This window comes from Canis lupus, chromosome 5 (genome assembly GCF_011100685.1).
Source record: "Canis lupus familiaris isolate Mischka breed German Shepherd chromosome 5, alternate assembly UU_Cfam_GSD_1.0, whole genome shotgun sequence".
Lineage (NCBI taxonomy): Eukaryota > Metazoa > Chordata > Mammalia > Carnivora > Canidae > Canis > Canis lupus.
Genome location: NC_049226.1, coordinates 42,673,399 through 42,688,894, shown reverse-complemented (window position 1 = coordinate 42,688,894; position 15,496 = coordinate 42,673,399). Strand labels below are relative to the sequence as shown.

Genomic DNA, 15,496 nt, shown 5'->3' with positions numbered 1-15,496 from the left:
GCTGGAGGTGGGGCCTGGCAGGGATGGGGACTTAGCAGGGGGGATGGCAGGCTTGGGGGAGCTCCCAGAGAGATGGGATCACATTGGCTCCACCGCTGGCTGCAGCCAGAGGCAGCCTGGCCACATGGCATCCTCCAGTCCATGCTCTCAGACAGGTGCACAACTAGCCTTCCCAGTGTGGGCCCTGCTACTTCCTGCTCATCATCCCCCAAGCCCAGCTCCGGCCCCACCAGCACACCCACATGTCAGAGGAGACCAGAACGGACCCAAACCTCCAGTCATTAAGGCCACAGCAAGACGGTCATTAAGCCACCGAGTCCCTGCGAGGGCATGTGGTCTCCTCGGCTCTGCCATAGTACGAATGGGACAGCTAACGCTGCAGGCTCGGGCATGACCTGTCATGTTGACCCCACTGGCTCCCCACCATGCTCTCACACACCCTCATCCGCACATCCTGAGGAATCTATCCCTGGAGCCAAGATGAGGCTCCCAGATTCTACCCAGTGCCCTCCAGGGATGAGGCTTGGTGGGGAGTCACAAACAAGAATAGCTAATCATGTCCCACGGGCGGCAGGTGACGCTCAGGAAGTGACAGTCCCATGAATGCCACTCTGGGATTTTTGATCTTGCAAAGTGGATACACTTTGGCACCCATAGACCTGGCCTGAATCCCAGCTCAGCATTGCTCATGCACTCATTGTACGACTCTCAGAAATCACTCTGAATTTTGAGGCTCAGTTTCTCGATCTGCAAAATGGCAGAATTGATCTGAAGGGAACCTTAATGCATCAAAGATGGGAAAGTTCTAGGTTTTTGGCTGGAAGAATCCAAAGACATCGCCAAGTGTAGGTTGGACAAACATGGTCACCAGATGCTGGAGGAGCAGGTCTGCCCCCACCCCCAGCCCTACTTCCTGATTCTGTACATCACTCCCTCTCGTATCCATGCCCTTCTGCATGTTAATCTACAGTTCTCAGGAGAGAGAGGCTGTGCTAGATTAAAATCAGCCACAAACTCACCATGGCTACAAGTTCTCTATATCTCCTCCCACCAAAAGGTAGCCTCTGTTGAATCTGATTGGCTTTGCGATTCAGCAGTGAGGATGTAGTGCATGTCCCCAGCCTAGTGACAGCAAGCTTTGTGTTTCTACCTCTTACACTTCTGCCATCATGAGAGGGACATGCCTTGTCAGTCTGCTGGTCCCAGGAATAGGATAAGAGACACATGGTGCAGAGCCACCTCTAGCTGAGCCAACTGAACCCAGCTGACCCCAGCCCAAACCCAGACACATGAGAATTATAAGCCACTGATTTTTTGGGACTGTTTGTTACACAGCAACCACTTACTGACAAGAGAACAGAAAGGAGTAAAAGACCACAGTCTAACCAAGTAGAATTTGGGGATGGGCAACTTCTATTATCAGGGCACATGATACCTTCCCTCCCTTTGGTATCTTGGCACTAGGATCTGGAGCCATGGAAATGAAGTGAAGAAAGTCACAACAGAGGAAAGAAACCAGTCATAGCTCCAGGAGCTTCGGGCTTCTTGTCTCTCCACTGATAGACTGAGAGCAGTGTAACTAAGGCAAGTGTTTATTGATCTACATGGCATTCCTGTCCCATCCTTTCTGACACCACAGAGCAGGGTAGGTAAGCTAAGAGCTGTTTTCTGGGAGGATAATTAGACACTTTCAATGCTCCACACTTAGTAGATGCCCAGTTCAAGGGACCCTTCTCATTACGTCCCAAGTGGCCAATCCCTACTATCAATCGTTTTGTAATACTTCTTTCCTTCTCATTCTTAGGAAGTCCCCATTGTCTTTAAATGGAATCAGAGATCTTGCTCACGAGGTTAGCTCTGCTGGTTATTTTCAGATCTGTGTTTTCAGAACTCATTTAGCCTCTGTTATAAGCTCTCAATGATCAGACCTTTTTTCCTCCTGCATCCTTTGGGCCCACAGACGTCTAGATATTTTGCTTAAAATTTTTTTCTATCCTGAAATGACCCTCCCCTGCCTTCTGGCCATTTGCCTGGACTCTGGACTTCCTGTTTTGCAGACCATTGTTATTTATGCCTGGCACTCCGCATTCCACCCGCTGGGATCCTCAGACACTATGCCAGCCGACCTGGGAGGAGGGGGGGAGCTTACCTGCCTCCGAGCCTCTGTGCTCTGTTCCCTGGTACCTTCCCAAGTTGTCTGACCTGGTTTCAGCTTCCCCAGGTCGCTGTCTCCTGAGCTCTGGTGGGAGGTTCACGTGGCTCCTGAACTTGTTCTCACAGAAATATGTGCATTGCTTGGGGTGACGTCCGCAGATGGAGGCACAGCTGATGCAGTTCCTCAGGAGCTGGTCATAGTAGCTGCCTTCCTCCTTGCGGCAACTGAGTGACTCTAGGAGACAGAAATGAGTGATGCTACTGGGGAAGACCTGCAGGCCCTGTGAAGTTGGCCTTCAAGGGCATCACAGTTTACAAAAATTATGATTCAATTCCCCAAAAGCAATTCCAGAGTAGTGCAACTCCTTTCCCAATATGTAAATGGAAGGCTATACATTGTCCTCTAAGTTCTATTTTAGCTGCAATGTATACATTAAAAAAAAAAGATATTATTTATTTATTCATGAGACACACAGAGAGAGGCAGAGACACAGGCAGAGGGAGAAGCAGGCTCCATGCAAGGAGCCCGATGTGGGACTCGATCCCTGGACCCTGGGATCACACCCTGAGTCAAAGGCAGATGCTCAACCACTGAGCCACCCAGGCATCTCTGCAGTATATAATTTGACACGTAGTATTTTTCCTGTATCTACTTTCAATGTTTTCAGTTTTCATTATTACTTCGTCTCCGAACTATGGATTACTTGAAAGTGCATTTCTTAGTTTCTAAGCATATAAGAATTTTCCAGTTATCTTTCAAAATTGAAATCTAGGTTATTACATTAAGTTCTTCATTTTCATTAAGTTCTTCATTGCACTTTTCAAACTTCATAAAGGAGAAACATATTTCTTATTAACATAAGGATTGGAGAAGGAAGCTAGAAACCACCTCAGCAGGTTGAGGGAGGAGGCTGGAAAGAAAATGGGAAAGCTCAAAATAATAGTGTTTCTTCTGTATTTTTAAGCCTTTTTATTGATTTATTTGAAAAAGAGAGCAAGATCAAGTGCAGGTGGAAGGGGCAGAGAGAGAGGGAAAAGCAGAGGTGCCTTGCTGAACAGGGAGCCCCATGCAGGACTCAATCCCAGGGCCCGGGGATCACAACCTGAGCTGAAGGCAGATGCTTTACTGACTGAGCTACCCGGGCACTCATGTTTCTTCTGTCTTAATGAATGAGAATTATAAGAACCTAAACAGCCATCAGTGCCAAAATGCAGAAGCCAAGCAAACTAAAGAAATGAATCACGCTTGCTTTAAAAGAGCAATTTTGAGTGCAAAACAGAAATCTATACTTTCACAGGGCAGGTTTCCCTTATCTTTTTTTTTTTTAAGATTTATTTATTAATTTATGATAGACAGAGAGAGAGAGAGAGAGGCAGAGACACAGGCAGAGGGAGAAGCAGGCTCCATGCCAGGAGCCCGACGTGGGACTCGATCACGGGACTCCAGGATCACGCCCCGGGCCAAAAGGCAGGCGCTAAACCTCTGAGCCACCCGGGGATCCCCTCCCTTATCTTTAAGCTAAGATTCTATTTATATGAAAATGTGACTCACACTGGAGATTTTAAGGGCACATTTCAGAGGTAGTGAAAGATAGCAGGTAAGAACACAGGCTTCAAGGCCAATCAGATTTGAGAGCATCCTTAGTCTACCCTTGCAGGTTGTAGAGTTTCCATGCCTCAGTTTCCTCATTTCCAAGACAGAGGTAATAATGATATTGACTTCTTTTTTTTTTAAGATTTTATTTATTTATTCATAGACACAGAGAGAGAGAGAGGCAGAGACACAGGCAGAGGGAGAAGCAGGCTCCATGCAGGGAGCCCGACGTGGGACTCGATCCCGGGTCCCCACGATCACACCCCAGGTTGCAGGTGGCGCCAAACCGCTGCGCCACCGGGGCTGCCCTGATATTGACTTCTTAAAGTTGCCATGAGGATTTGAGGTTCCTGGCATAATGCCTGATGCATAATAAATAAATGCTGGGTTAATGGAAAGTTTAAGTAAAATATTCATTTGTGCCTTTTTGCAACACAAACACACCAACTCTTACGTCCTTGAAAGAGTAAAGGAAAAGACCAGGAAGATGGTGAAACTGGGACCTGAGGGAAGACTCAGATGGGATCAATGACCTCTTCTTGCCCTGGCTCTGCCCGGGGATTCCACTAAGCCAGATGTGCCACTCATGGGACGGAGTTGACAGGACAGCAGTGGTGTTCCTAGGGTTTTATGTATGACCTCCTCCCCTCCTCAGGCCCCCATTGTGGCTGTTGCAGGTGGTGTCTGAGCTCCCTAGACCCACCAACTCTCACTACCCAACCTCAAAAACTTCCCCTCTGGGCCTTGGTACTCCCTACTGTGTTTTTCTATGTCCATGCCTTCATCCACACGGGTCCTCCTTCCAGAGTATCCTCCCCGCCACCTCCCACCATCTGACTGCCAACTCTTAACAATTTATCTCAGGTGGCATTTACTCCAGGAACACTTCCCTGTTCCCTAACCCATTAGCCATAGGTGGTCTCTCCCAATTGTAGCATTTTATGGCACTTTATCCTTCTCTGTTGAAATGTATTTATTTCTTCCATTAGACGATGACCCTCTTGAAGGATCATGTCAGTTTCCCATTTTCAAGGGGCTGGAGAGTTCCATGAATATATGTGGAGTGATACAACAAGTATTCCACTTCATTAATGGATAGTGGTTCGGAGTCACGGTTTTGAAGTCAGAGAGTCCTGGTTTAAATCCACTGTTACACTGTGTGAGCTTGGGCAAGTCACTCAGCCTCTCTGAACTCCACTCAATCAGTATTGATGAATCACTCACTATGTGTCAGGCATTGTGCAAGATTCAAATAAGGAAAGGAACTTGCGGTCCAAAGGGTCAAGACAGACATGAAACAAATGCACACAAAAGAACGTTACGCAAATCATGGGAAGTTCCATCAAGGAAAAGAATAAGTTATGAAAAAAGAACAGTAGACAAAATATCTTTTTCAAGACAATCAGAGAAAATTGGATATAGCCTGAATACAGAGGGTGTTAAGGAATTATTGCCGGGGATGATAAGAGATAAAGGTTGTATTTTGAAGGCTCTTCATGATCTAGTATTTACAGGTAAAATTATATGAATTCTTGGATTTACTTTACACTATACCAGCAAAAAAATGGTTGGGGAATAAAACAGCAGATTTTTAAAGCTGATGATTGGCAGAAATGGATTTATTATGCTATCCTTTCTGCAATAATTCCTATAATAAAAAATTTCAAAAGAAAGTCAGAACAGAGGAAAACAAAGGAGGGCCTCATTTCTATTGGACAGGTAGGTAAGACTTCTGACATTTGGCCTCAGACCTGAAGGTTGAGTAAGAGGGAGCTGAGGGAAGAATAACAGGGAAATGCATTCCAAGCATAGGGTACAACATGTGCAAAGGCCCTGAGGCAGAAAAAAAACCCCACAGCATGTTCAAGAAACTGCAAGGAGGCTAGTGTAGCCAGAGCAGAAAGATTGAGGGGTAAAGAGGTGCCATGTTCTACATCTCCTTCTACCATCTCCTTCTCAGCCACCCAAGCGCAATAGGGCCTGGGGGACCTCTAGAGGGAAGGAAGGGGTGATCCAGCCCATGGGGCTCAGGCCCCAGAACTCACTGCAGAATGCTGCACAGGTACGAGGAATCTGATGGCTGCAGATGGGTTTGCAAGAGAGGCACATGTTCAGCAGGGGATCCCAGTACTGTTCTTCAGGGCAGGGCTCCATGGCCATCCCCATCCGCAGGCCCTGTGGAGCTGAGAGGCAGGGAGCATGAGGGCAGCTGGCACCCTGCTACGGGTCAGAACACAGATAGCCTCTCCCACTCACATTCTACTTTGTCTCAGCAAGCAGAGGAGGAACCGGACAAAGCTAGCTTCCAACCCCAGCTGCATCTGCTGGGGGCCTGGGGCAGCCACCTCATTCCCTCGAGCCTCAGTTTCTGTATTTGTGAAATGGCTGTTCGAGGCTCCCTCTCTCAGATTACCTGTGCCCTGCTCAGCCCTGTTCTTTGCCTACTGTGGTTCTTTCTACCACAGTACCTTTGCATAAAATGCTCTTCTTCCCTGCCCTTCTGCTGGCTATTTTCTCCTGATCCTTTAGATCACTGTTTCAATTTCATTTCCTCAGAAAAGCCTGATTCTCTTTCCCAGATTAAGACACACCACTTCTTCTGTGCAGTGATGTGTCCTTCACTTGTCACCGCTTTCACTTCACTTTTATAACTGTGACTATTGGATGCTGTCTCCCCCATTATCTGTGAGCATCATGCAGGCAAGTACTCTAATTTTTTTGTTCACTGCTGGGTCCTCAGAACCTAGATAGTGCCCAGGACATAGTAGGTGCTCATTAAGTGAAGAAAAAGAAAAGCATATCTAGCCAGTGGCTAGCGTACAGAAAGCATTCAATAAATGTCCTTTTCTTCCATTTTTTCTTTTTTACTGAAGTACGAGACACACTCAATGATGTGTGTAAAGTGCACAAATCTGAAGTATGCAGCTTGATGTATTTTTCCATATGTATATACCTGTGTCACTACAGCCCACATCAAGGTATAAGGTATAGATATTTTTTGCACCCTGAAGACTCCCTTGGGTCTCCTCCCCATCCAATACTTCCAGAGGTAACTTGTACTCTGATTTTTATCACTGTCGGTTGTTACTATTGCCCATTCTTGAACCTTTGTGTCCTGTTTTGTTGGCGCCACAAGATATCTGAAACACATCTCAGTTGAGGCTCCATCAGTCATTTGTTTTGTATGCTAAGTCTTCCTTTATATGAATGCATCACTTTTTCTATAATTTTCTGCCTGATTTCATGATACTTGCTTCACCAAAAATGTTTCCTTTGTTTTTTTTTTTAAAGTTTAACTTCATGTGACGGAAGTTTTTAATTTTTCAATTTTTAAAAAATATTTTATTTATTTATTTATTCATGAGAGACACAGAGAGAGATTGAGAGACACAGACACAGGCAGAGGGAGAAGCAGGCTCCATACAGGGAGCCCAACGTGGGACTAGATCCTGGGTCTCTAAGATCACACCTTGGGCTGAAGTCGGCGCTAAACCGCTGAGCCACCCAGGCTGCCCAGTTTTTCAATATTTTAATGGATTTATTTATTTATTTGAGAGAGCAAGTGAGCAAGAGAACACAAGTGGGGGAGAGGGAGAAGCAGGCCCCCCGTTGATCAGGGAGGACAAAGAGCCAGATATCAGGACCCTGAGATTGTACCCTGAGCTGAAGGCAGATGCTTAATTGACTAAGCCACCCAGGCATACCCCCAAATGTCTCCTTTTAAACATTTTGCAAGGTGCTTGCTTACTCTTCATTGAAAGTAAGCTGGGAGAAGACCAGTGGCTCCTGGTTTAATGTAGCAGCTTAAACACATGGACTTATCTTTCTTCCCTCCTGAAACCCTACTAAAAGGAGAAGAAAAGATACCTGTCCTCAAAGAGAAAGAGAATGGAAAAAAGTTATTGCAGCAGGGGACAGGTGTGAGCAATACTTTGGAATATGGAAGGCATGTGACCTGGGATGACTGACTTTAGTTAAAGGTCTCAGGGACAAGGAAGCTGATTTGAGCCACAGAACTCCAGGAAGTCTCTGGAATTGGAGGTACCAAGTTTAATGACAGTGGGGAATGGCAAGGCAAGACAATGGAAGAAAGACTGGTTGGAAATTTATACAAAGAGGGCCTGACCCCAGGTAAATCCCATCCCAAGCATGTAATGGCCTCTGGAAAAACCAAGCAAAAGTTTGGGGGTCTTCTGAGACACAGCTGAGGGTAGCCATAAGGTCCACTCTCCCCAAAACACAACCTGAGGAGTGCTGTGGCCAGGTTTTTAAGAATGTCTCCTTCCCCATCCTGCAGCCAGCAGGAAATCAGCAGATTCTGAGAAAACTGATCCAAAGGAAGAGGCCTAAAGGCACTGACTGGGAGATTCTCTCAAGAAAATGATCAAGTTTGCTCCTTGACCATCTGACAGCAAAGCTGCTTTATTAACGGCCCTGTTTGTTTACCCAGAACTTCCAATCAGCTCTTTCTGCCTCAGTCTGAGCTGTGAATCAAGAGCCACCTGATCTGAAAGAGAACTCAAACAAAACAAGCAGAAAGAACATACTGGGAGCCAAGAGAGACAATAGGGAGAGAAAAGACATGAAAATTATGGAATTATTTCAAGAGGTTCAAAGGTTGAACTAATGGGAATTCTAGAGAAAACAGATTTCAAAGACATAGCTTCCAGATTCAAAGAGCCAGTCAGATGTCTGATATAATAAAATCTCAAGCCATGACCCATCATCATAGAATTTAGGGGAACCAGAAATTAAGAGCAGATTCTAAAATCTTTTTTGACAATAAGCAGGTTATCCACAGAGTTTTGTGAGGACGTCAATGGACATCTCAAATCAAAACTGGGATGTGAGAGCAATGTCCAGGAAGATGGTAGAGTAGAAGCTCTAGTAATCTGCTTTTCCACCTAACAGCTATCAAGCTGGCAGCAACCATCTTGAAGTAACTGTTTTGGAACTCTGAACTTATCCAGGAAAGAGCTGGATGAAGAGACTGGTGAATTTTTGAAATTTTGGTGCATTTCAGCCTATTTCATGGTGGTGGCTACCATTCCTCACGTATGCAGTGGCGGGGGGTGGGGTGGGGCAGAGTTGCTCATATTGCTGGTCCCCTAGATGGGCAATAAGGACCTTGTTCTACAAATATTGAGATTGTAGATTCTGACTGCTGTTTGCTGCTCTTAGATCAGTGAGGGGCTAGCACACAGGTTGGTGGCCATTGTTTCAACTGCCAACAGCTGAAGTGACTTCCAGGGGACTTAAAGGGGCAGCACTCTCCTCCACTCTTGGGAGCTAGACATTTAAGGAAGTCTTTTTCAGGTCACTGGCTGAGTGCAGAGATAAAGGAACAGAAACTTCAGTGAACACACAGAATAAATACCTACTTTGCAAAAATGGTTTGGAAAAGCCACACATGGACTGCAGCAACCAACAAGCAAGATACAGAAATCCCTGAGGAATGGGAAAATTAGAATTACTACAACGTGATGCTCAAAATGTTCAGTTCTCAAAAACCTTACAAAATATATTTTTAAAAAACAGAAAAATATGCATCACACATTCACAGAAAAAAAGAATTTGACAGAAATTATCCGTGAGAGAGTCTAGACATTGGAAACATTAGTCAAAAATGTTAAATTAACTATCTTAAATATGTTCCATGAGCTAAAGAAAATCATGGACAAAGAACTAAAGGAAATCAGAAAAACAAAGCATGAATGATGTATAAGAATATGAATAAAGAGATAGAGGTTGTAGAAAAAAAAAAGAAACCAAAACTTGGAAGAAAGTAGGTAAATGGATAAATAAACTATAGTACATCCAAACAGTGGAATTTACTCATCACTAAAAAGAAATGAATTATCAGCCATGAAAACACATGAAAGAATCTTAAATGCATATTAGTAGCTAAAAGAAGCCAAGCCCAAAAGGCTACTGTGTGATTCTAGCTATATGATATTCTAGAAAAGGCAGACCTACAGAAACAGTAGAAAGATGAGTGATTGTTGGGGGTTTGGGGTGGGAGAGATAAAGGAGGGGACTTTATATAGCACTGAAAGTATTCTGTTTGATACTACCATGGTGGATACATGTACTTATATTTATTTGTGAAATACTATAGAATACACAATACTAAAAGTAAATGTTAGTACAAACTTATGGACTTTGTGTGATAATGATGCATTACTGTAGATTCATCAGTGGTAACAAATGTACCACTTTAGTACAGGATGTTGATAGTATAGGAGGCTGTGCATGTTTGGAGGTATGAGGTATAAATTCTCTGTATTTCCCACTCTATTTTTCTGTGAACCCAAAACTGCTCTAAAAAATAGTCTACTCAGAAATAGAAACAAACACAAATTCTGGAATTGTAAAGTCCAATAACTGAAAGGAAAAAAAAAAAACTTACTAAAGGGGTTCAATGGCAGATTTGCTAAGGCAGAAGAAAGGATCAGTGAACCTGAAGATGAAACAATTGAATTATGTTATCGGAGATGCAGAAATTTTTAAAAATGGGATCCCTGGGTGGCTCAGGCCTGCATTTGGCCCAGGGCATGATCCTGGAGTCCCGAGATCGAGTCCTGCATCCGGCTCCCGGCATGGAGCCTGCTTCTCCCTCTGCCTTTGTCTCTGCCTCTCTCTGTCTGTCTATCATGAATAAATAAATCAATAAATAAATCTTTAAAAAAAAGAAATTTTTAAAAATGAGGAAAAGTGAACAGAACCTAAGGAACTTGTGGGGCCCCATCAAACATGCCACCATAAGTGTAGAGAGAGTGAGAGAGAGGGAATAAACAATATTTGAAGAAATAATGGCTGAGAATTTTTCAAATCTTAGGAAAGACATGAATGTATACATTCCAAAATCTCAGTGAACTCTCAAAGTCTCTAAATTCAAAGAGCCCACACTGAGACACATTGTAATCAAAACGTGGTAACCCAAAGACAGAGAGAAAATTGTAAAACCTACAACAGAGCACAACTTGTCACACACAGGTGATCTTCAATTAAATTAATAGCTACTTACTCCACAGAAACCATGAGACCAGGTGGCAGTGGGATGATATATTTAAACTCCTGAAAGGAAAGATTTGCCAACCAAGAAGTATATATCCAGCAAACTATCCTTCAAGAATGAAGGAGAAATTAAGATATTTCCATATAAACAGAAGCTGAGGGAGTTCATTACCAGTCCATTTCCTGCCCTACAAGGAATGTGAAAGGGAATCTTTTTTGCTGAAATGAAAATATCCTAGACATAAACACAGTCATAAGTATAGATAAGGGATATTGGTAAAGGTAACTACATAGGTAAATATAAAAGCCAGTATTATTGTATTTTTTGTGTGGTTTGTAACTCCTCTGTTTTTTTTCTATATGACTTAATGGACCAATGCATAAAACAATGACTATAAACCTATGTTAATGGGCATAAAATGTATAAAGAGGCAATCTCTGACAATAGCAATATAAATGAGAGGGGACAAAGATATAGAAAGAGAGTGTATATTATTGAAACTAAGTTAGTCTTCAAATTAAGTTGTCATAGGTTTAAGATGTTAATTGTAATCCCCAAGATAACCACTAAGAAAGTAACTTTTAAAAATACAAAAGAGGAAATAAAAAGTGAATTAAATGTTACACTACAGGTAATCAACTATATATAAAAAAGGGGAGTAAAGGAGGAATTAAGGAACAAAAAACCTGTAAGACATACAGAAAACAGATAACCGACAGAAGTAAATCCTTTTTTATCAATAATTGTATCAGAGTAAATGGACTAGGGCACCTGGGTAGCATCTGCCTTCAGCTTGGGTCATGATCCTGGAGTGCTGGGATTGAGCCCCACATTGGACTTCCTGCTCAGCGGAAAGCCTGCTTCTCCTTCTCTCTCTGCCCCTCCTCCTGCTTATGCTCTCTCTCTTGTCCATTCTCTCAAATAAATAAATAAAAATCTCAAAAAAGTAAATGGACTAAATTCTCCTATTAAAAGGGAGAAGTTGGGCAGCCCGGGTGGCTCAGCGGTTTAGCGCCGCCTTCAGCCCAGGGCCTGATCCTGGAGACCCGGGATCGAGTCCCACATCGGGCTTCCTGCGAGGAGCCTGCTTCTCCCTCTGCCTGTGTCTCTCTGCCTCTCCTTCTCTCTGTGTCTCTCATGAATAAATAAATAAAATCTTTAAAAAAAATAAATAAATAAAAGGGAGAAGTTGCAGATTGTATTAAAAAAATCCATCTATCTGCTGTCTACAACAGACTTTCTTTAGATAAAAAAAAACAACAACAACAACAACAAAAAAGAGATTGTAAGTAAAAACAATTAACAAGTATATTCCATGGAAATAATAGCCAAAACAGAGCTGAGGTGGTTATTATTGCCAGACAAAATAGTCCTTAAATCAAAAGAGGTTATAAGAAACACAGGACAAAATATATCAATAAAAAGTTTGATACAGCAAGAAGATTGTAAACATACATGCACCTAACAACAGAGCCCAAAATATGTGAAACAGACACTGACAGAATTGAAGAGAGAAATAGATATTTCTACAATAAATTGGGATATGTCAATATCCCATTTTCAGTAATGGACGCACTAGGCAAAAGATCAATAAGGAATTTGAGGACATAAACAACACTATAAATCAATTACAAATAGCAAATCTATAAACTAGTGACATATAACAGACATATGCAGGACACTATACCCCACAACAGCAGAATAAACATTTTTCTCAACTGTGCATGGAACATTCTCTATGATACACCATATATTAGATCATAGGGGAATCTGGGTGTCTCAATCAATTAGATGTTCAACTCTTGGTTTTGGCTCAGGTCATGCTCTCTGGGTCATTAGATCAAGTCCGAGTGAGGCTCCACACCGGGTGTGGGGCCTGCTTAAGATTCTCTCTCTCTGCCCCCCACTCTCATTTTCTCTTTCTCTTAAAAAAAAGACCATAAATTAGATTACAGAACAAATTATTTTTATTTTTTTTACAGAACAAATTTTAATAGGTTTTTAAAAACTGAAATCATTCGATGTATCTTTTCTGCTCAAAATGGAATGAAACTAAAAATCAATAACAGAAGGAAAACTAGTAAGTTCACAGATATGTGGAAATTGAACAACCTTCTCTTAACCAACTGCTGTATCAAAGCAGAAATCATAAGGAAAATTAGAAAAAATATTGAGATAAGTTAAAATGAAAACACAACTTACCAAAAGTTATGGCATACAGCAAAAGAAATGCTAAGGGGGAAACTTATAGCTGTAAATGTATACACTAAAAAAGAAGAAATTCTCAAATCATAACCTAACTGTACACCATGAGGAAATGAAGAGTGAACTAAACCCAAAGATGGTAGAGGGAAAGAAATAATAAAGATTACAGTAGAGAAAAATAAAATAGAGAACAGAAAAATTGTACTGGAGAAAATCAACAAAACCAAAAGTTGGTTCTTTGAATAGATTAACAAATTGACAAACCTTTAGCCAGATTGACTAAGAAAAAAAAGACTCAAATCACTAAAGTCAGAAATGAAAGTGAGACATGAAAAGATGCTCAGCATCACTTATCATCAGGGAAATGCAAATCAAAACTGCAATGAAATATCACCTTACACCTGTCAGAATGGCTAAAATAAAAAATACAAGAAACAGCAAGTATTGGTGAGGATGTGGAGAAAAAGGAATCCTCTTACACTGTTGGTGAGAATGCAAATTTGTGCAGCCACTGTGGAAAACAATGTGGAGGTTCCTCAAAAAATTGAAAATAAAATTACCTTACGATCCAGGAATTGCCCTACTGGATATTTACAAAGCAAAACAAAACAAAACTCGCGGAGCACCTGGGTAGCTCAGTGGTTGGGGGTCTGCCTTCGGCTCAGGTCCTTTGACTCAGGGTCCTGGGATGGAGTCCCCCACTGAGCTCCCTGCAGGGAGCCTGCTTCTTGCTCTGCCTATGTATCTGCCTCTCTCTGTGTGTCTCTCATGAATAAATAAATAAATAAAATCTTTTTTAAAAATACAAAAACATGGGCAGCCTAGGTGGCTCAGCGGTTTGGCACAGCCTTCAGCCCAGGGCGTGATCCTGGAGACCCAGGATCGAGTCCCACGTCAGGCTCCATGCATGGAACCTGCTTCTCCCTCTGCCGGTGTCTCTGCCTTTCTCTCTCTCTCTCTCTCTCTCTCATAAATAAATAAAATCTTTAATAAATAAATTAATTAATTAATTAAAAAATACAGAAACACTAATGCAAAGGGATAAATGCACCCCTGTATTTCTTGCAGTATTATTTACAAGGGCCAAACTATGGAACCCAAGTGTCCATGGATAGACAAATGGATATGTGGTATATATCTACAATTCAATATTCCTCAGCCATAGAGAAGAATGAAATCTTTCCATTTGCAAAGACATGGATGGAGCTAGACAGTATTCTGCTATGTGAAATAAGAGAGTCAGAGAAAGACAAATACCATATGATTTCACACATGTGGAATTTAAGAAAAGGGAAAAAAAGAAAGAGACACTGACAACCCAAGAAACAGACTTAACTATGGAGAGCAAATTGATGGTTACCAGAGAGGAGATGGGTGTGTGGAATGAGTGAAATAGGTGATGGAGATTAAAGAGTATACTTACCATGATGAAAATAAAGTGGGGGAAAATGAGATTTAAAAAATGAAAGCAGGAACATTACTACAGATTTTACAGATTATGAGAATACTATGAATAATCATACCACAACAAAGTGGGATTTTTTTTTCCTGGAATGCAATAATGGTTGAATACATGAAAATCAATCAGTGTAATACACTATATTAAAAGAGTGAAAAGAAAAACTATATGCTCATCTCAACTGATGCAGATAAATTATTTGACAAAATTCAACACCTTCCCATGATTAAACAAATAAAACAGTAAAGTAGGAATAAAAGAGAATTTCCTCAATATGATAAAAGCCATATATGAAAAACACAGGTGACATCCTACTGAATGGTAAAAGACTGAAAGCTTTTCTCCTAAGATCAGCAACAAGACAAGAATGCCCACATTTACTGCATCGATTGAACATAGTACTGAAAATTCTAGCCAGAGCAATCAGATAAGAAAAAGAAATAAGGTATCCAAATTGGAAAGAAGAAAGTAAAATTATTTCTGTTTACAGATGACATGATCTTATATGTAAAGCCCCTAAAAGTTACACACACACACACACACACACACACACCTGTTGGTGTTAACATTACGTTGAAGGATACAAAATCAACATACAAAAAAATATATTTGCAGCAAACAATCCTAAAAGGGAATTTAGAAAATAATTCCATTCACAAAGGCATAAAAAAAAGAATAAAATGCTTAAGAATAAATTTTACCAGGGTAGTAAAAAAGTACACCCTGAAAAACAATAAAACTGCTGAAATTAAGGAAGACCTAAGTAAAGGACATCCTGTGTTCATGGACTGGAAGGCTTGTTAATATGGCAATACTACCCAAAATGATCCACATATTCAATGTGATCCTTAACAAAATTCCAATAACTTCTTTGTACAAATACAAAAATTCATCCTAAAACTTCATATGGAATTTCAAAGGACCCTAAATAGGCCAAAATAACATTGAAGAACAGGAACAGTTGGAGAACTAATACTTCCTGATTTCAAGACTTCCTACAAAGCTAAAGTAAACAGTTAAACAATGTGATACTGAAATAAAGACAGACATACAGACCAGTGGAATG

At 41.5% G+C, this 15,496-nt stretch overlaps 2 protein-coding genes across 6 annotated transcripts in view; one reads left to right on the top strand and one right to left on the bottom strand.

Moving 5' to 3' along the window:
• Positions 1-15,496, top strand: part of USP22 (ubiquitin specific peptidase 22) — a 92,035-nt gene that overhangs the window by 64,989 nt on the left and 11,550 nt on the right. The window lies entirely within an intron of this gene.
• TNFRSF13B (TNF receptor superfamily member 13B) overlaps positions 1-15,496 on the bottom strand; it is a 35,048-nt gene that overhangs the window by 9,417 nt on the left and 10,135 nt on the right. For 3 of the 5 annotated variants that reach the window (XM_038537139.1, XM_038537141.1, XM_038537142.1), the window contains 2 exons: positions 5,794-5,931; positions 2,150-2,389 (listed from right to left, as the gene is read on the bottom strand). In XM_038537139.1, the coding sequence (XP_038393067.1) occupies positions 2,150-2,389; positions 5,794-5,931 (378 nt within the window). Of the gene's footprint in view, positions 1-2,149; positions 2,390-5,793; positions 5,932-9,129; positions 9,197-15,496 lie in introns of all 5 variants that reach the window. The other 2 variants (XM_038537140.1, XM_038537143.1) reach the window with 2 other exon arrangements.